The sequence below is a fragment of the Eutrigla gurnardus genome, assembly GCF_963514095.1.
Source record: "Eutrigla gurnardus genome assembly, chromosome: 20".
Classification (NCBI taxonomy): domain Eukaryota; kingdom Metazoa; phylum Chordata; class Actinopteri; order Perciformes; family Triglidae; genus Eutrigla; species Eutrigla gurnardus.
Genome location: NC_139931.1, coordinates 16078718 through 16103037, shown reverse-complemented (window position 1 = coordinate 16103037; position 24320 = coordinate 16078718). Strand labels below are relative to the sequence as shown.

Below are 24320 nucleotides of genomic sequence, written 5' to 3'. Positions count from 1 at the left end.
TACACAAATTTTACTAATAATGTAATAAAGGGCTGTACCGAATAGTCCGAGCCTTCGTTTGTAACGTTGACACTCAACAAAACAATGTTAATTAATATAAGTATTATACTATTTGTAGAATGAGATTCCACTGGTGGCTGTGTATATTGTTTCTCCACACGTGGGATCTAAACATTTCCAAAAAATGTCCAGGGTGTAGTAAAGTCCAAAAAGTCACAATTTATTGAAAAAAGCACACATTTTGCGTTTTAGCTTTAAAATGCATTTTCATTTTGCAGTCTCACTTGCTGCACACAAAGGGTGGCACACACTTTATTATAGTTCAATTAATTCAGATATTTGATTTAATGAAATAAAAAATGTAATCTGACCAAAGAAGATCATTATTTTAGGGTGACATTACAAAATATGACGACATTCGGTACAGTCATAACATTTCAAATGCAGGGCTTTGAATTGTAATTTTTTTTTTTACATTTTTTTAATGTGTTGTATTGCTACTTTAACTCAAGTAAAATATGATTGTTTCATCCACCACCTGTTAGTAAATGGCATTTAGAGAAGGGAGATCCTGGTGCCCGTTGTCCTTGATAATATCCAGTCAATCATGCCAAATACACAGATGAGATTCCTGGTTTTGAAATGTCTGCATCATGTCAACCCACCGAAGGTCTTGAATGTATTGTTAAAGGTCGGGCAGCTGTGGTCTAGTGCTACACATCAAAACCTCCCCATTTCTTTGACGTATTAAGATGCAGTGGCTTAGAATTAGCTGTTGGATAGGCTTCATGTTTGTGTTCATGTGCTGAATGGACCAATAGTTAACGACGGTCATGATTAGGGACGTGCAGCGGTGTGCCACCTAGTGGGGGAACGGCACATGTACACTCATTCCATCAAACATCTAAACATTCTCTTTGTTCACTCAAATGTCGTTTTTAGTTCCCCGTGACATCCAGAATGGCCACAATTTCAAGTCACCGTCATGTGATGGTACACGTCTTTGCTAACCTTTTCTTTTTTTCTATACCCGTTCACTAATCATGACATTTGTGCAATAAAAAAAACACTTGAAAATGGATCTGATTTTAATTTTCTCATTGTCATTACCAAAAAATACACAGTAGATGTGAAGTAGAAGTACAATACTAGTCAAATTACACGATCTAGCGGTGTGTGTGTGTGTGTGTGTATACACAAATAAAAACAACAAAAGGTTTTAAAATATTTTGCAGTTAAAATAACAAACTAAAATCAACAAAATGTTTCAGTGCATTAGAGATGGGGTTGAAAACTAAAAAACAACTTCCACTAAAGTGTCTACCAATTCCACAAACCTAAAGCTTATTATAATTATCATAATTTCGTGAACACAAAGAATACGGACGGAGAACACGGAATGTTTTTACGCTGATGGAAATGTCAGTTACATTATCTGACAATTTTGCACACAAAAAAAGGAGAAAACATAATGATCTAAACATAAAAATACAACACAAGAAATATATCATAAGCTTATCACTGACATGTGAAAACCTTTACACTGGGGTCTGTGACGTCGACAAAACAACGTGGCGTTCCTCCGGCCCAGCCAGAGGAGCGTGTGATGCTCGGCGAGCCACGTTGTAGCAAAACAACTAAACCCTTCTGTTCCGCTGCTACATCGTGCTAGCTGAACAGGATCTAATTTCGTAGACCGATCGCAGAGCTGAAATGTAAAGTGAGTGAGGTTTGATAGGAGGCGAGAGTCACAGGGAGACTATTGATTGGCTGCTTCACAGGCATCGATCCAATCACTGTAAACATCCACCGGCTCCGACAGATCTGATCGGGAAAGGTCAAGGGGTCGTTCCAAACAAATAACCACAAAAAAGTGTTGGCACACGATGTTGAAATGTTTTGGGCTAAAGGATACAGGTTATAGGGGTCTGGAACTCCTCCAAGCAAACGCTGCATGATATAATTCCCGTGTTGCGGGTTCGTTCCCTGGAGAGAAAGAAAAACAGTTTAGTTATGTTATTCATCTGTGCATGTTTCTCTATTTCTTGCTGTTTTCTTGACTTACATTTTGACATCGCAGGATTTCTCGTGGTTACAGAACGGGCAGGTGAACTGGACGTCCAGGTTACCCGTCATTTTCTTCTTTGGGGGTGGCTTTCTCTTTGACTTTCTGCGCCCCATTTCTAATGTTGTTTATCTGCAGGAAGATAAAAAAAAAAAAAGCTGAATAATATGTTTTCTTGTTGTTTTCAGCAGCTATGGACATCATAACAGGTACATTGACGCTAACCTGCCTTTTAAACTCGTTTCTGCAGAGATGCCAAATGCGTGTTTGTTGTGAGATTAATGTGAATTAAAAAAAATGTAATAACAGTAACGTTACTTTTTAATTGCTTTCCACTTAAACTAGTTAACAACACAAACTGTTTTACGCCACTACTAACACAACCAGCCACTAGGTTGTGTTTTATAATAGATATGAGACAGAAATCACACATTATTGTTAACAGGCTGTAAAAATCACTGGACCAAAACTAACATTCCTGTGATAACATTTCCACCCCACCCCCTCGTGGATAATAATAAACGTTGCCTCCAATAGAAACATCTGGATTATGCTTTATTATAGCCGCATACTCTGTCCACACTTTCAGCAAAACAAATCAACCTACGTCAAACAGGATCAGGAAAAAACACTGAAGCGCCAAAAAAGCTAGTGCTACACGCTAGCAAGCTAACTCGCTAACAGATGCCAGCCGGTGGGTCAATACTACACGAGTCATAAATAGCTTTTTAATAAACGACTTTGGTGGTAAAGGGTAGACCGAGAGCGCGTGGTGCGCGCGCGTAATTTGGTGTTTGCTTAATGATGTGTCTATCTTACCGAAGGGATGTCTCGCAGCGGAGGATGCTCTGTGTGCATTCAACTTGATCCGGGTACGGCGTCTCTCTGCGGGACCGCTTCTGATTGGTTGGTTGGGAATTTGAGCGGTTTTTGATTGGCTCCAGAGCGAAGATCGACAGCGTCATGTATCCAATAGCGGGTCGCGTCTTCTAAGTTGACTCCCCTCTAGTGATGCTGCGAAACAGACAGACAGACAGACAGACAGACAGACAGATAGATAGATAGATAGATAGATAGATAGATAGATAGATAGATAGATAGATAGATAGATAGATAGATAGATAGATAGACTACAACATTGTTTTCAGGTTATATAATGTACACTATAAAGTATATATACCATTTTTAATATCTAATGGAAAGACATGAAGGGGAAATATAAACTGATTCATAGACCTTTAGAATCCTTCCACTTGATTTATTGTAGCCGCCATAATTAGCGTTGTGTACAAAACCGATGAATGGATCAAATATGATAATATATTCATCTTCGAAGAATACCATTGGTCCGTCTCACCTCGGGGGCGGGGCTTGTTGATATGGCAATGTGACAGAGAAAGTGGCTCGGTTGAACCTCGGCTCCGATTCATGTTATCGATTTGAATTCGCTGTTGCTAATTACCGACGGAGGAAGAGAAAAGCGAGGTGAGCGCAGGTGTTTGTGACGTGTATAACGAGTGAACCGCACTTCCGGTGAAACGCTAAATGAAGAAAGCAACTCTTCCTTAGCATCGTAGGCTAAAGCTAAAGCTGGTTAGCTCGTCGGTTCCAGCTGGGAACGCCGTTAAAGTTACCCGCTGTTTACGGAGACCGCTTCTCTTTCGTGTATTTACCTTTTTATAAACACAAATATTGCGTTTGGACACTATAGTTGTCAGTGAATCTGGAAATGTGTTTTCTCTGCTGTGTTATCTCATTGAGGAGTGTTATCACTCCGCTGCATGTGTGTGGAGCACCAGGCTGAAATGATGCCAGACCTTTAATCTCTGGGGCCCCGACGCTGCTGGGGTGTGTTTTTGTGCGTGTGCGTTTGTTTGGCCCGCCATCTTTAACGGCTCATATACACACACACACCTCACGTTGTTTTTAGCAGGATACTTCATGGCATATATAACGTCACTTCAAAGTGACCTCTGACCCCCCCAGACATAAAGTACATAACTTTACACATGCCTTTGGTCATAACAATTTGGTCAGTATGGTCATTTCCATATCTTGTCACATTTACCACTTCATTACCTTTCATCATATTAGGTTTTATAGGGTGATGTTAAATGTTATATATGTGCACATGCAGCAGTGAGGTCTGTGGTACCCCAGTGAGGAAGTAAAGACAATTATGAACAAAACACAAAGGTTAACGTAGGCTAACGTGTGCATATTGTGTGTATTTTGCAGGCTGACGTCATGGCAATGGAGGGGGAGCCCACGGACCTTTTCAAAGTGTTGCACCTCCTGGTGCTCTCTTTCTCCTGGGGTATGCAGGTCTGGGTCTCCTTCATAGCAGGTGTGAGCACAAACGTCACCATAATTACATTGTGGACTTATATTGCACGACATGTGGACATGACCTCGATCGTTATTATGAGATAAGATAAGCCATTACTAGTCCTACATCGGGGACAGCTTTATCACTACATCAGTGACATAAAATAATCTTAAAGTAACACTTTAAACATTTTCACAGTCCTAGCTGCAACATATGCGCTCCTGCTACAATGCTACGTTTAGATTTCTGACCCCTTTCCTCCATGTTGGCGTCTGCAGGTTTTGCATTAGTGAAGCAGGTGAGTCTGCACACCTTCGGCCTGGTGCAGAGTAAGCTCTTCCCTGTATACTTCTACTGTCTGCTGGGTTGCAACGTCGTCAGCCTGGCTGTGTATGCGGTGCACCACCCTAGGGAGCTGCTGGACTGGCATGAAAGCATGCAGGTCAAACATCACACTTGCACACATTATGTTAAATACTTATTTTAATCACAACATGTGCGCGTTAGTCATCGCCATCTCCCAATGAGGTATTCCTTTTTTTGTCTTGCAGATGGCTCTCTACTTGGTGGCGCTGATCATGGCGAGTCTGAACGCCCAATGGTTCGGCCCGGCGGCCACTGAGGTGATGTTCCAGATAAGAGAGGTGGAGGAGGAGCATGGCCTGGGGAACCAGATTGGCCTGAGCAGTCAGAAAGAGGCCTATGCAAAGCTCAAAGAGCAGGACCCCAAGTACAGAGCCCACAAGCGCACGTTTGGCCGCTACCATGGTTTGTCCAACCTCTGCAACCTGATCGGTTTCATCTGCACCACAACCAATTTGATCTACACCGCTCTGAATTTATCCACCATTTAGAGAAGAGTCGGTTTCAACTCAGTCTCCAGGGACATTAAATATCTCCACCAGTAAACATATAAGTGACATCATGTGATGGAGTTGCGTGTGAATTGTGTGTCCTTATGAGGGAGATGCCATTGTTGCCATGGAGCATCCCAAAAAAATCCCACCATGGTGGGTTTTTTAAATTCCAGTTCAGCACTTTTCAACCTGACAAACAGTATCTAATTAAGGCTCATAAATGTATTTTACTGTTTTTGATCATATTGCTTATGATCATGCACCCTGTTAAGAATGAAATGTCTTTTTGAAAATACACACTGTGATAAATCTGTGTGTAGCTAATTTACCAGCAGGGGGCGATGCTTGGACGCCGGTGTATTCAGGGAAAGTGTTAATGAGCACAGCATAGATTGGTGTGTTTCATTTGTAAAATATTGTGTTAATGAAAATCTATTTTGTATCTGCCAACACTGTTTAGTTAACTCATATGATCGGAAGATTAAACAGCGTGCTATTCTTTCATGTGGATCCGCTGTTATTTGTTTCAATTTTGCGCAGTTAGTCTCGCATTGATCGTCATTACTCTGAAACCAAACAACTTGTTTTATTGGCCTGGCTTGGAAAGAAACTGGCTTTCATTCCTCGCAGTCACATTGATGAGTGAATCCAGACCCAGCAGACGGTGCCTGCATTTGGAATATGGGGCTTTTAACTTAATTACCAGTGACGCACGTTAGGTTTGGAGAGGACTGGCCTTGAATGCAGAGAAGGCTGCTGTGCTGGCCAGCTACAGGATGGGAGAGGCGCTGTCCTTGTTACAGCTGTGATAGCAGCACTAATGGATTATAATGGAGGCATCTCTATATTAAAGGCGGGGCCTGAAAGTAAAGGGGCCAAGGTTTTCTCAAATGCAATTCACTTTGGCCCTGATTTTAAGATGCTTTCTCCATCTGCGATCAGGAAGTAAATGAAAGGAGACTTTTTAATTAATAGAAACACAGTATGGAATGTTTTTTCATCTTGCTGACACTGTGATTGCGTGTTGTCAGTTTCAGAGACTGTACAAGGAAGTTATTCCAAGTCTCTCTTGAGCATTTTGAAACTCTGTTTCATATACTGTGTTTTTGTTATCCGTCCTGTCAAGTTGCCCATTTGCAGTGGCATCAGGAAACGAACCCTGTTGAACAAAGAACAAGTTTATCAGCTCACATCTCCACGGCATGACCCGGGGGAGATTTCCAGTGAACGAGCTCCAGCAGTGTTAGGACTGTTGGCCTAAAGAACTCTAAAACAACTATAGTTTATAGCAACGTGTTAGTTATTTGAGATCAGCCAAATAGAGACACGAAGACACGGAGAGAGAGAGAGAAAAATGGCACACCGTGTAAAAATTCCTCAACTCTTGGTGAAGTCAAACATGAGGAAGTAGGGAAACAGAAGGAAGTGCTGGGGACTCACACCAGACAAGTTCCACCACCCTCCGCTCATTCCTGACCCACACAAGGAAATGAGATGGAAAGAAAACAAAAGTAGCACTGAACGCAGTGCTGCTGGTTCAGGGACCATTATTTGGTACTACTGCAGAGCAGGACCGCATTGCTGTGGTGTGTTAAATTAATGATGAGTTTGGAAGCCGTGGAGCAGCATTATTCAATCATCTCTGATGTGGAAGTGCAGGCCTAATCTACGAATGTTTAATCACACGCCGCAAGACAAAACTGAAATCCTGATACAATTTATTTTAGGCCGATCCGTTTGATGTACGAACATTAACCATGGAGACACACACACACAAACACACAATGCAATCAATGAAATAACCCCAAACTAATTGGCACACGGTAAATGTGGTTTGGAACCCAGACCCTCAGGGGGTTTTGCTCAGTTACATTTATTTAGTCAAATTTGATCACCAAGTTGTTTTTTTATCGCAGCAAAAATACCTGCCCTTGTGTAACCTTGAATGATCCCAAGGAGTTTCACACAATAAGGAATAGAAAGATCAGAGTTTAGTGAAGAGGGCACTGGTGGTGCATTCCCAGTGTGTTGTTCTCTGTTTGTAATACTGCTGGAAAACCTCTATTGGTAATTTAAAGCATACAATTGTGTGTTATGGTATCCATCTCTTTTATAGCTTGTTCAAAACAAGACACATTTTATTGACAATTAAAAAAAACAAAAAACACTCACAATAACTTTGTTTTGTTGAATTCTCATTATCGGGATAATCGTGAATATCGTTCGCTATAAACAAGTGAAAGGTACAAGCTGATTTAAAATTTGAAAAAACAGGCTCATGCACATTTTGCCATGTTTATAACGCAGGGAGATGAGAGAATGGATGTTCCCTCTATGACTCGACAAACAAAATATTTCGTGAGAAAATGTAAGGCGAAAATGTAAGGCGGATGTTTAAGTGACACTTTTAAGAGTTGTAGAGTTGCATTTTTTCATAATTATCGGGATAGCGTATCGCAATTATTTGGGTCGAGATAATCGTGTCCCACGCCCAATACCAACACCTGTCAGAGAATGAGCACACGCTACTTTTAATTGTTTCTGTAGACCTGTTGTGTTTTGAACACGTGACCCTTATAACACAGCCCTAATAGTAGATTAATATTGTACAATAAACACGACTATTTTAAATCCACAAAGCCCCGTTTAGGTGTTATAAAGTTCTTCGTCTCGTTTCTAGAGGGTGTGTGAGTTGGTGTAGTGCCCGCGCGGCCGCGTCCGCGCGCACACTGTACAGCCCTGTCCACGAGCTGTGTGTGCACGCGGACACACCGACACCGGCGGAGCCTCGCAGCGTCCAGCGGCTGCTTTAGTGCCACAGAGGGAGCTCCACACACGTCCGCCGCCTTGCCGAGACCCGGGAGCTGCTCCACAAGACGCAGACACACGTATCCCGTCGAGGGTCGGCTGCCGGTCTGCTGCTGTTTACCGGAGGAGGAAAAACCGCATATTTCAGCTGCTGGGCTACTTTACATTTACTTTACGTCCGGCGACTCGAGCCGGCATCTCACCCGCCGGCGGACGGAAGACAGCCGCGAACCAGCGAAGGGGAACCGATTTAAACGTCGGCTAACTTCCACAACAAGGTACGTTTGTTTTAAGTTTCCTCGTCCGGCGGGTTTTTCTGCCTCACGCCTCCTTCATGTTAATGCAGCAGCTTCACTCCGAGTAAGCGTACTTTTACTTTTGCCAACAGGTTGAATGCGTGTTTTTTTTTGTACAGGTGTGTTTTTGTTCGCCACACTTGTTGAACGTAGTGGATGAGGCGAGTGAAAAATAGAGCCTGATGTAAAAAAAAAATACAGGTTACAAAAATGTATGAATTCTATATTCATGCAGGGACACCTTAGGTTTTATGATCATCTTATTTAAAATATTCAAAAAATGTTGAACCAAAAAAGATGTCTTACCTGTGTCGCAATACACATTTGTTTCTTTAAAAAACAAAACATGTAGGTTTAAGTGCCATCTTTAAAGTGAAATGTTATTTAATATATGCAAAAAAAAAAAAAAAAAAAATCAGTTTCTTGCATATTTGTACATAAAAATCCAATCCAATCCATGAGACAGCTGGATAATCATGAGTACTATGAACCTTTACTGTCTAACCCAATAGAACAAATGAAGACTGAACTTATGGAAATACTTTCACATGCTAAAAATGAGAACTGGATTTCACAAAAAGAATATGATTTTTTATTTTGTAAAAGCCCCAGAATTCCCTCGTTCTATATGCTTCCCAAAGTGCATAAGAACCTAGAGAATCCACCAGGAAGACCAATAATCAGTGGGAATGGGTCAGTTACAGAACCAGCTTCTCAATTTGTTGATTTCTTTATTAAACCATATGTTTCAGAACTTCCTTCTTTCATTCAAGATAGTACTCATGTATTAAATAAAATCAAAGACATTAAGAACATTGGATCTTCTCTTCTGGTTACCATGGATGTGGAGGCTCTTTATACTAACATTGATCATACAGAAGGACTAGATGCCTTATCACATTACTTGGAAGAGAGGCATCCAGAACAGATGCCCCCTGCTGCCTTTATCCTGCAACTGGCTGAATGGACTTTACATAACAACGTGTTTCTATTTCAGAATCAATTTTTTAAACAAAGAAAAGGTACAGCAATGGGAGCCTGTTTTGCACCAAACTATTCGAATCTGTTTATGGGAGTATGGGAAGAAACGTTTGTTTACTCTGACCTTAATGTTTTCTTGGATAAAATCATTTGGTGGGGAAGATATATTGATGATATCATTTTACTCTGGTCAGGTTCAAAAACTGAACTTCTTTAATTTCATTCATATTTAAATGACACTAACAGAAATCTTAAACTTAGTCTTGATTTCTCCCCATCTGAAATAAATTTCTTAGACTTAAAAATCTCTAAAGATGGCAATGGAGATTTACATACCTCCATCTTTAGAAAACCAACTGACCGCAACACAATAATTCGAGCAGATAGTTTTCATCCTCCTTGGTTAACAGATAATATTCCTTTTGGTCAGTTTCAGAGACTTAAACGTATATGTGATTCAGAAGAAGATTATGAAAAAAATGCTTTAGATATGACCCAGAGATTTAAGGCAAGAGGATATCAACATAAAACTATATTCAGAGCTTACAACAAAGCAAAATGTCTCCCTAGAGAACAACTGTTAGCCCCTAAACAGAAAGAAGAACAAAATTCTGATCAGGTATATTTTGTGACACAATACAGTAACCATGCAAATGCAATTAAACAAATTGTTCAAAACAATTGGGGCATTTTGAAAAGTGATAGTCTTCTTAGAGAAGCCCTTCCAGACTCACCAACTATTAGCTTTAGAAGAGCTCCTACTCTGAAAGACAAACTTGTTAAGAGTCATCTCCCTCCTGTATCACAGAAAACCTGGCTTTCAACCTTAAAGGGTAATCACAGGTGTGGACATTGCAATCACTGTAGCAATATGATAAATGCCAATTATTTTACTGATGTGACATCTGGTCATACATTTGACATAAATGCATTTATTAATTGCAATACCTCTTATGTTGTTTACAGACTTGAGTGCCCCTGTGGACGCTTTTACATTGGGAGAACAAAGCGTAAATTGAAGGCAAGATTGGCAGAACATAAGCATGCCATTAGAACTAGTAACCCACAGTACCCCATGGCTGTCCATTACAAAGATGTAAGTCATGGTAGTTGCGACTCTTTAAAGATATCAGGCATAGAACATATTAAAGACTCTATCAGGGGAGGAGATAGACTCAAAATACTCCTGCAAAGAGAGTCATTCTGGATTTATACATTAAAGGCCACTCAGTATCCAGGGTTGAATGGAGAACTCGATTTTTCTCCTTTTCTGTGAGTGTATTTTGTGACTATTGGTGTGTTTTGTTGTCCTTTAAGATTGACTCTGATGATGCTTCCTCAGTCTCTTATTAGGCTCAATACTTATATTGTATGCATTTCTGATTTGTTTAATTGATTATGTAATGTGCAATGCTGATTTATTGACTCTGTGATTTTATTATTTTTTTCTTTTTTGTACAGAGTCTGCTTGTCATTTGCAGGTCTTGCTGTTCAGGTCATGTGACCTCCTACCTGCTCACACTGAGCAGCTGTCTGCAATTACCTACTTAACTGTGAACTGAGACTGACAAACATTTCACTTTTGTCCTGACGAAGGCCAGTTTGGCTGAAACGCGTTGACTCGCTTTTAATAGATTAGCCATGTACCAATAAAGGCATTTTAATTGGTCGTACCCTCACGAGTGCCTCGGTTTTCTGTCTGCAACCCATAAAAATCCAATGTTTTATTTTCCTGGAAAACTAAATATGACGTGTGCTTGCATTAGCTTGTACCAACCAATTAAATCATGACATCCATCAATCAATCTGAAGCTTCAGCTCTGCACAGAGCTAGAGAGGCTTAGCCTATCTTTTCATCCATGTAATCCACATTATGTCCCGCCTCTCTATCCTGTTTCACTGGGAAACACGTCACCGTACGGAAGCTGCTCTTGAAATGCCATTTCAGCTCGACTTTACGCATATATTGATGATTATTAGGATTATATTGTGAATGATTGTGGCCAGGATAACCGTGACATGAAATTCTCATATCGTCCCGTGCCTGGATTAGACCATTCGTCATGTTCCCCTATTGAAATGAAACGAACTCCCTCGCCTTTGCCGCCCACCTCTGTTTGTCTTCCCTCTAATGAAACACCTGACGTGACAGCTGCCAACTAATCAATACCGTCAATTTCCTGGGTCAGGCAGCCTGCTCGCTCCTGGCTCAGCAAACAGTGCCAGCCGAGGGACCTGGCCGCACCGTCGTCAGGCCCTATCCACCATAATGGCCTTTATTTGTTTTACTGGAGATAATGAAGCTCCGGCGTGCCATAAAGGAGCTCCCAGTCTCTCCCTCGCATGCGGCTCAGTAAATGGTTGTCCTCACTGAGATGTCTGTCCTCTCAGGGACGACGGCCCTCTGTGGCAGGTGCTGATGCGGGACTCCTTATCAGAGTCATCACAGCTGCTCAGCGGGACGCGCTTCTCTCTGTTGACCAGCGTCGCTCTGTCTTTTCCAGACATCCAGTCTTTTCAACACGTGGAGGAAGAAGCTTTTGTTTCTTGTCAGTTATTTACACACACAGAGGGAACTTGACACCTCAGAATTAAGCAACGCCGCACAGTGACAAGAAAACGCTCGTAATTTATATGACATCTTTGTACAAAATAAAAGAGGAAGAGAATAACGTCTTTACAGGCTGAGTATTTGCCTGCAGACATCCTGAGCTCCACAGTAAACATGAAGGACATGTGACTGGGGTAACCTCAGGCTTAAGCTGAGCTGAGCTTGACTTTAAACTTTGAATGGGCGTATCCGTGCTATGGGATCTTTAAGTACACAAAACATTTCCCCCCGGAGACCCTTTCCACAGCACGGGCATCATGTGATGTGGGTTTCTACCGGCAATGTCTGAAGAGATTAGAGAGAATTGAACGTTACGGCTTGAACTTCTCAGTTCAAAGGGATTGGGTGTTTCTAGGCCGACCCAGGCCTCACATTCAACGCTGAAGTGAAGTTGTGAAAGAGTGTTGTGTTATCGTTGGTGAGCGACGGCGTTTCGTTACTTCATCGGCCTGCACGCGAGGTTGCACAGGCGGTGTAGAAAGTCTGCCTCGTGCCTCTGTGGACTGGAAGTGTGCTGATATCCAACCAAGGTGAAGTTCTGACTCGAACTGACAGTTAGTTCACACCCGCCGTACCGCTTCAAAGGTTGTCAGCATTGCATGGCTTACAGAAAGTCTCACAATGAATTAATCAGGCAGCAGCAAGATATTTTCTGCAGCACATATTCAATGATACGCGGTTTGGGTTTGTGGTGTTTTCTTACTCGTGCAGCCATCAGTTCTTTGCGGGGCACTCCGATTCTGAAAAGTAAAGCTGAACTAGAGTGCCTTAAACTTGCATTCTCTCTGCTGGCCATCAGGGGGCGACATGTCTGTGTGCAAAAAGACCGATTGAATTGAAGTCGATGAGAAAACGACTCTACTTCTTTCTTGATTTATTATCTCAGTAAACATTGAAAACATGTGTTTATGGTCTCAATCGCTAATTTCAAGTAAAAAAAATAAAAATAAACAGGTGACATCACCATGACTACAACACAGCTGTATACAATATCACACTATCAGAATACAAGTGAGGAATATGAACGTGTCCTCTCGTGCCCTGGCACTGTAATTATTAGGAGAGTAAACATTTACACACAGTAAACGATTTTGCAAGGCATCTCCAATTTCTCATTAGTGATGAGCCGCCTCCTCCTCCTCCTCCTCCTCCTCCTCCTCCTCTGGCGGTAGTGTGATAGATATCTCTATTCTGCTCTGGAGACCTCCATCTGGCCGGTTAAAAGCCAAGTGAACTGACTGCTTTGACCACTAATGGGTCTCACTGGCAGCTGAGTCTGGTCTCCACGGAGACGAGTCTCACCAGAGAGAGGCAGGGCCGATCCTCATCGATTGATCAGCTGTGTGTGTGTGTGTGTGTGTGTGTGTGTGTGTGTGTGTGTGTGTGTGTGTGTGTGTGTGTGTGTGTGTGTGTGTGTGTGTGTGTGTGTGTGTGTGTGTGTGTGTGTGTGTGGCGAGCTCTCTGCTCTCCTTTTCACACCCAAAGGCGTGCGGCTGCTCTCCCTCCGCCCACTGTCTGGATGTTTCACTAAAAGGTTTACTGGCAGGTGATCCCACGACGGGCCCTGAGGAGAGATTACACTGAGATTAATGGTTACAGGGAAGCAGATGGCAAAACTTTCTGTAATTTAAAAGCAGAAGTGGTGGCTATTTAACTAGCATCTGGCCTCACTTTGATTTGAGGTCTGACAAATGTTTGCTTGGTCTTCTTTGCGTTTTTGTCGGCACGTTGCTACACTTCTTTGAGTGTTGCCACAACCGCTATTTGTTCAAAGAAATTGCAGACAGGAATGAGTATGGCGTCACCTGCAGCCTCGTGGGCATGCAATTGCATCCTCGTGCAAAGACATTGCTTCATAGCGCTACTTGTGGTCAAAAACTCAACGCCATATCTTTTGTAAAGTCCAGCTGAAAAGAAAAATGCCTATTTAACCCTATTTAACCCTTTCAGACCACGTCCCCGCTCATATTGTGCACCTATTTAACAACACATGCCGAAAATATGACCCAGAATCAGTTTATTTGTATTTTTTTATTTAAAATCTGAATGTTTTTCATCATGTCATTCATTTGAGGACGTCATCCATCAATCTGCAACTGGGCCTCTGCAAAGAGCTGGAGAAGGTCGCGAGCTAAACTTAAACAATCAAATCAACTCCCTCCCAACGTGTCGTCCCACCTGTCTGTCCTGTCTGACTCACAAACCCGTCACGGCACAGAAGCAGGATCCTATTGAAATGCCGTTTCAGATTAAATTCAAGGCGCCGGCCCCGGAACCGCGATGTCTGACCTTTTGTTGCATCCCGTCCTCCCCTGTCATCTCTCTTCTGTCAACTAAAGGCATACAGTTTATTCACTTAAGAAAATTACAGACCGCAGTTCATAAACAAAAACACCTTTCAAGCTAAAATGTCAATTTCTTGCTGGTAGCCATGGGCGCTAACTGTCGGTCATATGAGTTGAAGACATTTGAAGACATTGCTTTGGGCTTGGGGGGAATTTTCCACTGTTTTTGTGACGTTGGTAATGAATTGATTCATCTGATTCACAGGACGTAGACTGTGTATAAGTCTGCTGTTGTTTTTCTGACGTCATTCTCCTCCTCTTCAGCTATCTATTTTACAAGCCGTAGCATTTTCCTCCCATACTGGAACAATACTGCGTAGAGCCAGGCCTTCCATTAGTATTGACAGCACTATGAAGATAGGTTCAGCTACGTGAGACTACATGATGGATGAACCACACTAGGTGATTCAAACTAGCATCAGCCATGTTTAAATGCCCCATTTGTTTCAATGGATGTTTCTCCTTGTGCTGCGTCTCTAGATGGCATCCAGTGAGTCGCGGCTCCAGCAGCAGCCGTCCCAAAAGGACGCCGCCGACCAGAACTTTGACTACATGTTCAAGCTGCTGATCATCGGCAACAGCAGCGTGGGGAAGACCTCCTTCCTGTTCCGCTACGCAGACGACTCCTTCACCTCCGCCTTCGTCAGCACGGTGGGCATCGACTTCAAGGTCAAGACCGTGTTCCGCAACGACAAGAGGATCAAGCTGCAGATCTGGGTGAGTGGTTTAAAGAAATCACGCGTTGTGGTTCTTATTATATTCATTCCGTCACCACACTGATATAACTTTTTAACTTTTTTAGATCACATCCTAAATCACCATGTGCAACTATTTAACAATATATGCAAAATAAACTACACAAAAATCTATTTCTTCTTATTTTTATATAAAAAATACCAGTTCATCTGTTGTTTTTGTGCTTCCATGAGCTAGTTCCAATTAACAACCAGTTATATCATGACATCCATCCATCAATCAAACTGCAACTATTAATTACAAGGCAGCGTGGAGCTGCATTCCTCTGTAGCTCCGTAACATGCTCGATCACGCTACATTATGAGGCCATCCACTCTTTTCATAGTCCAATCAAATGTGAAGGATTTGATTTAAATCCCACTTGTTACTGTGCCGCTCAAATATTCAGTTCCACTGGGGAACAGAAGCTGAAGATGCTCTAACGTCCGATTCTTTAGGACTTTGACTTTGTACATCTTCCATATGGGGACGTGTTCTGAGTGAAACAGGATCGGCAGGTGGAACATAACGCTGGGAGGATTGATTCGATGGTTGAAACGATCAACGAGAACGAGAGTGTAAGCCCATGTGGAAGCCTTGTCTGTCTACAACACCTCGTTAAAGGCGAGGTTTGTCTCCAAGTGTGGGTTTGGCCCTTGTGCAAGATGAGCATGTGAATTGTGCAAGTGTAAAAAGCATGACTTCCTCATGATTTCATACCCGTTCGCTTATCTGGCATCTATTGATGCTCTGAGTATTTACATAAACGTATGAAGGAGACTGAGCAGCCAGAACAAACACGTTTTACGGTTTCTGTATTTAATTGATGCTACGATGAAAAAGTTAGGTTAGGGTTAAGACAATGAGGAACTGTCTTACCTTACTGATATTTTGCCTTTAATTTAATCTGCCTCATGATTCCTTGAGCAGCGGAAATTGGCTGTAAACACATCACCGTTTGAATCGTGAAACTTTCGCATTGATCCCGAGGGAAATATCTCGCCCTTTAGCTGCCAAATGTTCCTCTATTTTCAACAGCAGCCAGGTTACTGACTGGGTCTGTCTGCTGGTTGCTGGGCAGGTAGAGTGTTTTTCCATCAAGACGTAACAGAAAAGAAACTAGTCTGAAGAGAGCTGCAAATTGGTCATAATTCTCTGTGGGAATGTCGGTGGCTCAGGTTGGGAGGCTGTGGGAGGGACCTGTCAATCACCAGGTAGCCCCGCCCTAAAGCATACCTGCTTTATTATCTGTCTGACTCTTTATGGACATAATTACTAGATGAACATCATGCTGGATGATTTATGAGGTAATAAATCAAGAGAGAAGTGGGGTCATTTTCTCATAGCCTTCCATGCAATCAGACTTCCTTATGCAACTAGAGTAGTCGCCCCCTGATGGCCAGTAGAGAGAATGCAAGTAAACAAAACTAAAAGGAGGCAGAGGAGGTTCTTTTACACATGATCTGTCTCATCTTCTACTGTCATGATAAAATGACAGTTTGAGCAAATATTATAAAAAGTAATTTTTTATAAAAGTTACCAACTGCAGCTTTAAGTGCATTAACAGGTTTACATGTTGTCTTTTTAATTATTTGTTTAAATACAAGATGCATTTAGTTAGATGGTGTGTGTACATTATGTCATTTCTAAATAAGCTCATATAGTAAGACGACAAATTCACAAATTGTGTGTAAAACGTTCCCACACACAGTTTGAGCACAGGTTTGTGACGGATAAAATACAACTCAGTTATGCAATACTCCTTCTTTTTATTTCAACATTTTCACACATAGAATTTAACTTTTAGCCACACTTTTGATTGACTCATATTCTAGCAGCTGGTAACGTCACATACCGGTATTCTGCTCACGTGACACAGTCTCTCAGCGTCGCCCAAAGATTTACATGATCAGATTGTGACGGTTAGAGCTTGGGGTGCCGGTCAGTCAGTCTTTTTAAATTAGTCAACCGCACACAGGATTAAAATAATAATAAACCCAACCCAATGTTTTGAATCCTCAGAACCCAAACTCCTCCAGATCGCTACAAGGTTAATAGATCGGATCGGATTTCCATTTGATGAATCCGATATTCAATACAGTCATTTCTGCCAGTATCGGATGATTTCGATGTTGAGTCTCTTATGGAAGCTATATTCTCTTAAAATTATGTTTCAACTCGACTTAAATACTGCAAATACAGGAGTGTGAAATTGTTGGAGTACTAGTTGGACCCTTTTGGAAACGCACTAGCTTAATATAAAGTCACAGCCAGGCTGGTTAGCTTAGCATAAAGACTAAAAACGGCTAGCCTGAGCCGGATCTCCAACCTAACAACTCTGGTAACTCATGTATCCATTTAACTGACTGACTTTAACATGGTACTACAAAGTGTAACCTCCAGCCCACGTAACTACCCATACACCACAAATCCTAATGAAACGTGTTGTCGAGGCTGTTCAAACAGATGACTCATGTGAACCAACAATGCGTGAGGTATGATACTCCAACGGTGGCAGAGATGAATCAGCTCCTCGGCAGCACACACCAAAACACACACTCGCCACCACCACCTGAGTGAACGTGCGTCTCCTGAAGTGACATGCAGCGTGAGGAGGAGGAGGGCGAAGGAATGCACTGTAATGACTCCATAGTGTGTTCTGGGTTATTGTGTGGTTAGATTTGAGAAGGTGGCATGTTGTAACTGCAGACGCTGCTGGGGAATGACAAACAGACGTGGTATTTCCTCAGCTCGGGAAGCAGAGGAAGTTCCCTATCAGCGTCTGACGGGGACGTAATGAAGATATACTGCAGCGCCATGCAGCAGTGTATTCAAAGGGCGTGGGACCGGCGGGCATACGGGGTGTTAATAATCAACAGCGTGGATTTTTCCTGGCCGTTACCTAACGGAGCACTGTTGGTGATCCCGTCCTGCCAGCTGCTAGCGCCTCTTTGTCGTGGAAACGGGCCTGATGACACACGGCCCTCGCACGGCGAGCTCCAGCGTGTGTTCACAGTGTGTACACGTATTGTTTACATCCCTGTTTTTTCAGTGTCGTGGAAATATAGTTCTGATCTTTCAGCAAACGCGCACACACCTTTCGCACACTCGGCACGAACACATCGCTTTTGTGTGTGTGTGTGTGTGTGTGTGTGTGTGTGTGTGTGTGTGTGTGTGTGTTATCCCAGGTGATGATTTCCTGTGTTGTGTGCCATCGCTGCTTTGTGTTGGCTGCTAATATAAACGCAGGTGACGCATGTTTAAAGATCAGGGTCCCGGTGGCGTCAGAGCCTCTGACTGTGCAGAGGCCTGATGTAGATCCCTCCCCATCTATCTCTCACCCCCACACACACACACACACACACACACACACACACACACACACACAAGGGAGCAGCTTTTGTTTACTGGCTGGGCTTGATTATAGCAAACCCTGGAGACTGCCTGTTTGGTCAGATGCCCCCATTACACTGTCAAATATTTGTTCATCTCTGCATGGAAGAGATAAGGATGGACCTGGAATATTTCACACTTTAATGAAGCAAAAATAACCCCTGACGGAAAGCAGAGTCCAGCTGTGACATATCAAAGAATATGACGAGGGCAAGCAATGATAGATGGATTTATGCAGCAGACGGCCCTCTGTCTTGTCCATTTTGTAAAGTGAGAGGGATCATTTGGCTGACCACCCAGAGCAATGCTGACTGTAATGGAACATTCATAACCCTCAATGGCCTCTCTGGTTACCTGGGCAACCCTGTTCTCCTCCTCCTCACTATGAGGAAACATCAGACAAACAAAAACACACACTCAGGCTCCAGATGCAAATGAAGGCCTCAGACAGGTAACCAAATCACCGGGAGAGTGGAGCTTTACCAGCTCTTCCCGTTTTTCTATGTTTAGCCTTCGACTGTGACGTCACACATCACCTTGTTCAATTAGAAGATGCCTCTGATAAACCAGGCGGCAACCTCCGGTCCTGAAAAGTGAAGCCAAAGCTGAAGTGCCTTAAAATCGCATTCTCTATCATGGCCATCAGTGATCACTGATGTTCATTTAGTAAATGATAAAAAAAGGGTGTGATTTAGGCTTCAAAACCGTAGTCCACAAACCAATGGGTGACGTCACCATGACTACGTCCACTTGTTATAAACGACACCTCCTCTGCCTCTGTGATGCTCTCACTTCTGTGTCAGCTCTGTGTGTTTCCTCTTACTGGCTGGTTATTGATGCAGGCCAGAAGTCCTGGTGTGATGAGAAATGGTTGTGGCGGGAGCTCATTTTCTAAATGTCATCCTCAGGTCGATCGTGTGGAGCGGAGCAAGTTGCATTTGGGCTTTGGAAGGAGAGATGTGCAATCATGCCTTGGCCTTATAGCTCAGTGTTTACCTGAGGGGGCGTGTGAAACCATGGCATGTTGCTGAGGGAGGTTCCTTACTGAGTAAAATGACCTGGAAGTATCTAATGATGAGAGCTGGTCAAATTCTCAGAATTATAGAGAATTAAAATATAGACTTTATTTATCTGCTTTAGCTAAGGACATAGGAAACTGGGATTTAATGTTTTTTTCGGGCTGTTCAGCCTCTCAACCATTTGAAGCCAGTAAAGTCCCTGATGGTTCAGGGTTTAAGGCCTTAGGAAGGAACATGAAATCACCCAGTTGTATAACTTAATATTGTTAAATAACGTCCGGTTGTAGATATGGCATGTTGTTGATGACGGGGTATTTGTGGGTAAAAAGTTAGGAAGCACTAAACTCCACACAATAACGGTCTCTGAATTAGACTGGTATTGGAGTGGACCACTAAACTCTGACTTGTCAGAGGGAAGTTTGGCAGCATCAGACCATAGTTTGGACGACGTCGCCCCCTTGTGGATTCAAATCAATCATGTGTTGAATAACGACGGAATAATTTGTGTGTGCAGGATACAGCAGGGCAGGAGCGCTACCGTACCATCACCACAGCCTACTACAGGGGAGCCATGGGCTTCCTGCTCATGTATGACATCACTAACCAGGACTCCTTCAATGCAGTTCAGGACTGGTGAGTTTCTTTTCATCTAGAAACACGAACTCCAGAAGATTGTGTGTTTTTTATTGTCAAATATGAAGCTATTTTGCTCACTAGTCTGGAAGTGTGAGGTGTATTTGTGTTCATGGATTCCTTTGTTAACTATATCAGTGTTTATGCAGGAACGTATCAGATTTGTTGGGTTTTTTATTTGTTTTTCCTTCATCTATGATTTATGATTATTTTATTTAAGATTATGTTTTAAAAAAAAGCAAACAAAATGTCAAGAGATTCCAGTAGTTTTCCTGCCATGTTAAGCGTTTCCCTTGGTGTCTTACAGGGCGACGCAGATCAAGACGTACTCGTGGGACAACGCTCAGGTGATCCTGGTCGCCAACAAGTGTGACCTGGAGGACGACAGAATCGTCCCCACGGAGGACGGCCAGAGACTGGCAGAGGAGCTAGGTAGGAAAGTCGTTCTGACATTCACCAATGTTTGCTTATATAGAAGACACATTTGAGTGCTGACAGGTTTCAGTTCTACAGTTGTATAATACAGGATTTAAATTGCATACATATGTATCATTTAGGTTGTTAAAAAACGTCAATACACTTATAGCGATCACAGTTACAGGGACAGAATCACTCCTATACAAATGATGTTTAAATAATACAGTGCTGTACTGTATTAGTGTATTTGAATTACAGCATACTGTAATGTTGTAAACAGTCAATACAATTCAATTAAATCGTGATGCTGTGTGTTTCATCACTTGCTGTTCATATAACAAATCTACATGAGAAGTAAAGAAGAAGTTATAATAATCATTGCTTATAGTAAATAATTTGTTCCAGATCACTATGGGAGGTTTCTGCTGTATTTTATAAAGCATTATGATTTTTTAAATAAACATTCCACTTACACCTCGACACTTAGACATTAATATCTTTCCACGTATCTTTTTTCTGGTATTTTATTTTATTTGTCATTCACTTCCTGCAGGAGTACCTCCACTCCAGAACTATTTAAGTTTCTCTTTTACCTTTGGAGTCCTTAGCTCCGCAATCTTTCAACTTAAAGTTCAACTTCTGTGAGTGCACACGGCCCTGCAGTCTCATTCCCTTTTATGGGGAATGGAAGGAAGTTTGTTTTTTCATAGAAAGTGAAATGAAATCGTGTCCCCCCCCCCCCCCCCCCCTCAGGTTTCCAGTTCTTCGAGACCAGCGCGAAGGACAACATCAACGTGAAGCAGGTGTTCGAGCGTCTGGTGGACGTCATCTGTGAGAAGATGAACGAGAGCATGGAGGGGGACATCGACCTGGTGTCCAACCACAGGAACCAGGCCCTTAAAGACTCGCCTTCAGAGAGCCACGGGGGCTGTGCTTGCTAAACCACCTGCCCCCTCAAAACACACACACACACACACACACACTGATCCCTCATACATGAAGACCTTCCTCCTCTGTGCCTCAACCTTGTAAAGAGCTGCACCTCTTCCTCTCTCTTCGCTGCAGCTCTGCTTTGTCCAAGCTGTCCAGAACGAACCAGGACTGTTTACTAAATAATAATCAGCGCCGTCAAAAAACCGCCTTTTACCTTGAAGGAGCCCACATTTGTTCAGTGGCTTTCATTTTCTGAGGGAAATATTTGTGCAGATAGCTAGAAGCTAGTGATGCCGAACAGTGCCTGTAGGTGGCTGTGCTGCATACAGTTTGTGTGCTTCGGTTTTAGCTTTGTCCAGCCTCTGTGATGTCATGAACGTCTCAAACGAGGGCTTATTGTTGGAATAGTTGGACACTTTGGGGAATCCGCTTATTGGCCGTCTCGTCCAGAGTTAGATGAGAAGGTTGATACCACTCGATTAGCATTAAGACTTCTTTTCTTTTTGGTTTGGATAAACAAACCAGACATAACGTTTGGATCTCAGTTGTTCAGTTTCCAGTGTTTATGCTAAGCTAACCAGCTGCTGGCTGGAGCTTCATATTTATGTGCAAACTCACCGAGGAATCGGATTTCTTAAAAGTCGGAACAAAAACGAAAAATCCCCTTTTAACCCTTTTAGACCACATCACCAACATTTGCAGAATAAATTACAGTAGAAAATCAATTTATTTGTATTTTTATATGAAAAAAACAATGATGTGTGCTTACGTCAGCTAGTACCAACCAACTGCAATAATATCACATCCACCAATTAATCTGCAACTTTTAAAAGCACAGAGACGGAGAAGATGGCAACCAAATGAAGTTTGCCAGTGAAAATAGATGAAATTTATTTGTTGTGAGATATGGAAGTAAATGTCCCTTTTTATGAAGGAAACCAACAGAACATCACAATGAACCTTTCTTATTGAAGCCTTTCCTTGTGCACTAATGCTGAGACAGCTGGGGGGGGGGTTGTTTAACATTGGTGACATGACATGACATGACCTTGCTCAACACTTTGTGGCACTTCTCCTTGAATGCCTTCCGTCACACATGCGCACGCTTTCACCGTGACACACACACACACACACTCAGCAAAGAAAAACAGTTGGCATGGCAAACCTACTATGCTTAATAATTGAGTATTTACAAAGAAGTGAATTTTCATTTTCTTGTTGTTACTGACATGATGACTGTTGTTGGGTGTACATGTGTATTCTGTGAAGGAGAAGTGTACACCTACATGTACATGTACACGTGTACATGTACATGTCAACTACACTGTTGCCACTATCGGGGAGAAACAATAGGCCGGTGCAGGATGTTAAATAAAGGTGATCTATGCGACATTCAGAGCGTTACTATAGCAGTAAACCAATATTATGTCTGAGCAGAGATCCAAGTCGCTCTCCCTCTGTGTGTGTCGTTATCAGAGCTTCTCTGCGCTTTGTTTACATATCTTGTGGATGCATGCTCATGTGCCACGCTGGCTAGCTAATGGCCGCCAATCTGCGGATGCTTACAGCAGATAACGACATTTCAAACCGACGGCGTTAGTGCAAAAAAGCAGCGACCACCCTCTGGTTCCCCCCTCAGGTAAACGCTGTTAGCTGCGAGCCACCGGCTCAGCCGTCACCACGACAGATACACTCTGAATTTAGTGTTGAGCACCTTTATAACGGCCTGTGTCACTTTATATGCTGTTACTGTAATATCCAATCTTCAAAATGAGGTTTAATCATCATCCCACTTGTTTGCCATTAATTAAACTTCTGCATTAGATAGATTTTTGTTGTTCCTTTACACCATTAGTGTAATGTCAGTATTGAGCGGTCAACCTCCACCTGCTGAAAACCTCCCCGATCTGTGAAACTGAAATTCAGGACGAGGGGAAGAAACGCCTTAAAATTGTCATCGATAATGCCATTCGACCTCCTCCACTGACTTTTCAGTTACATAAGCACCACGATGGCAGCCTTGCATCGCCATGGCAGAGCCGGTCACAACCGGTGGTCGGCCCTGCTGTTGTATAAGCTGTGGCCGGTTATCTCTGCTGTCAGTGTGTGCTGCTGAATCCTGATAGTTTTTTTTTATTTTTTTTACAGATATCAGATAGCTGATATAATCATCACATCTGCACACTTTGATGCAGGACTCCTAACACTACATCTGTATTTCAACATGTGCACTGTTGAGGTTTGCAGTGTATTTAAATTGAATGAAGAGGCATCGGAGAGCATGATGTCTGATAGTTTCACTAAAGGAGCTCACAAGGGTGAATGCTTGAATACATACTGAACCTGCAAAACCGTCCACCGATATGAATTTTCAACCACTTCGTCCAGCGTTGCCATATTGAAAAACAACGGACTCTGATGCTTTTGTACAAATACGTCTTTAGTCCAGTCTGGGATGTGGTCATTCTTTCTTTCTTAAGTTTCTTATGCTCATGTGTTGCATTCCTAATTGGTTGCTTTCTCAAAGAGGGGAGATCAGATCATTGAATCCCTTTATTTTAGGATCTGAATGTGTTGGGTGGAAGCAATGTGGGGGGAGGGGGGATAAAAGTGCATCTTATAATCTAGAATAAATTGAGTATGTTGACATGTTTAAATGAAAAATAAAGAATATATTCATTACAAAAGGGCTGAGCGTAATTGCCAATGATTGTCTTCAGTTCCGTTTTTAAAAAGCAGCCACAGAGTGTGCAATCTCACGGCAACATCTAAAAGTGTAATTTATGATCTTTCTTCACATTTTATCTGAAGAGCCAGAAAAACCACACTCTGCCATTGTCCCCCCACAACAATGCAGGTTTCCTCATCCTCTTCTTCCTGCCAACGTGGTCAGTAGGA

The 24320-nt window shown here is 42.4% G+C and overlaps 3 protein-coding genes across 3 annotated transcripts; 2 read left to right on the top strand and 1 right to left on the bottom strand.

Moving 5' to 3' along the window:
• Window positions 1–462: 462 nt before the first annotated feature.
• On the bottom strand, window positions 463–2991 carry elof1 (elongation factor 1). Its single transcript, XM_084036761.1, has 4 exons — window positions 2885–2991; window positions 2066–2197; window positions 1916–1986; window positions 463–1824 (listed from the first exon to the last, which is right to left on the bottom strand). The coding sequence occupies exons 2-4, from the start codon at window positions 2179–2181 to the stop codon at window positions 1760–1762; spliced, it is 252 nt and encodes an 83-aa protein (XP_083892887.1). The 5' UTR covers window positions 2182–2197; window positions 2885–2991; the 3' UTR covers window positions 463–1759.
• A 435-nt stretch (window positions 2992–3426) lies between these two features.
• tmem205 (transmembrane protein 205) lies at window positions 3427–5755 on the top strand. Its single transcript, XM_084036759.1, has 4 exons — window positions 3427–3550; window positions 4304–4412; window positions 4673–4836; window positions 4946–5755. Exons 2-4 carry the CDS (start codon window positions 4313–4315, stop codon window positions 5246–5248), a joined length of 567 nt encoding a protein of 188 aa, XP_083892885.1. The 5' UTR covers window positions 3427–3550; window positions 4304–4312; the 3' UTR covers window positions 5249–5755.
• Window positions 5756–8004: 2249 nt separating this feature from the next.
• Window positions 8005–24033, top strand: rab3db (RAB3D, member RAS oncogene family, b). Its single transcript, XM_084036841.1, has 5 exons — window positions 8005–8337; window positions 14773–15009; window positions 19954–20072; window positions 20380–20504; window positions 21243–24033. Exons 2-5 carry the CDS (start codon window positions 14773–14775, stop codon window positions 21428–21430), a joined length of 669 nt encoding a protein of 222 aa, XP_083892967.1. The 5' UTR covers window positions 8005–8337; the 3' UTR covers window positions 21431–24033.
• The last annotated feature ends 287 nt before the right edge of the window (window positions 24034–24320 follow it).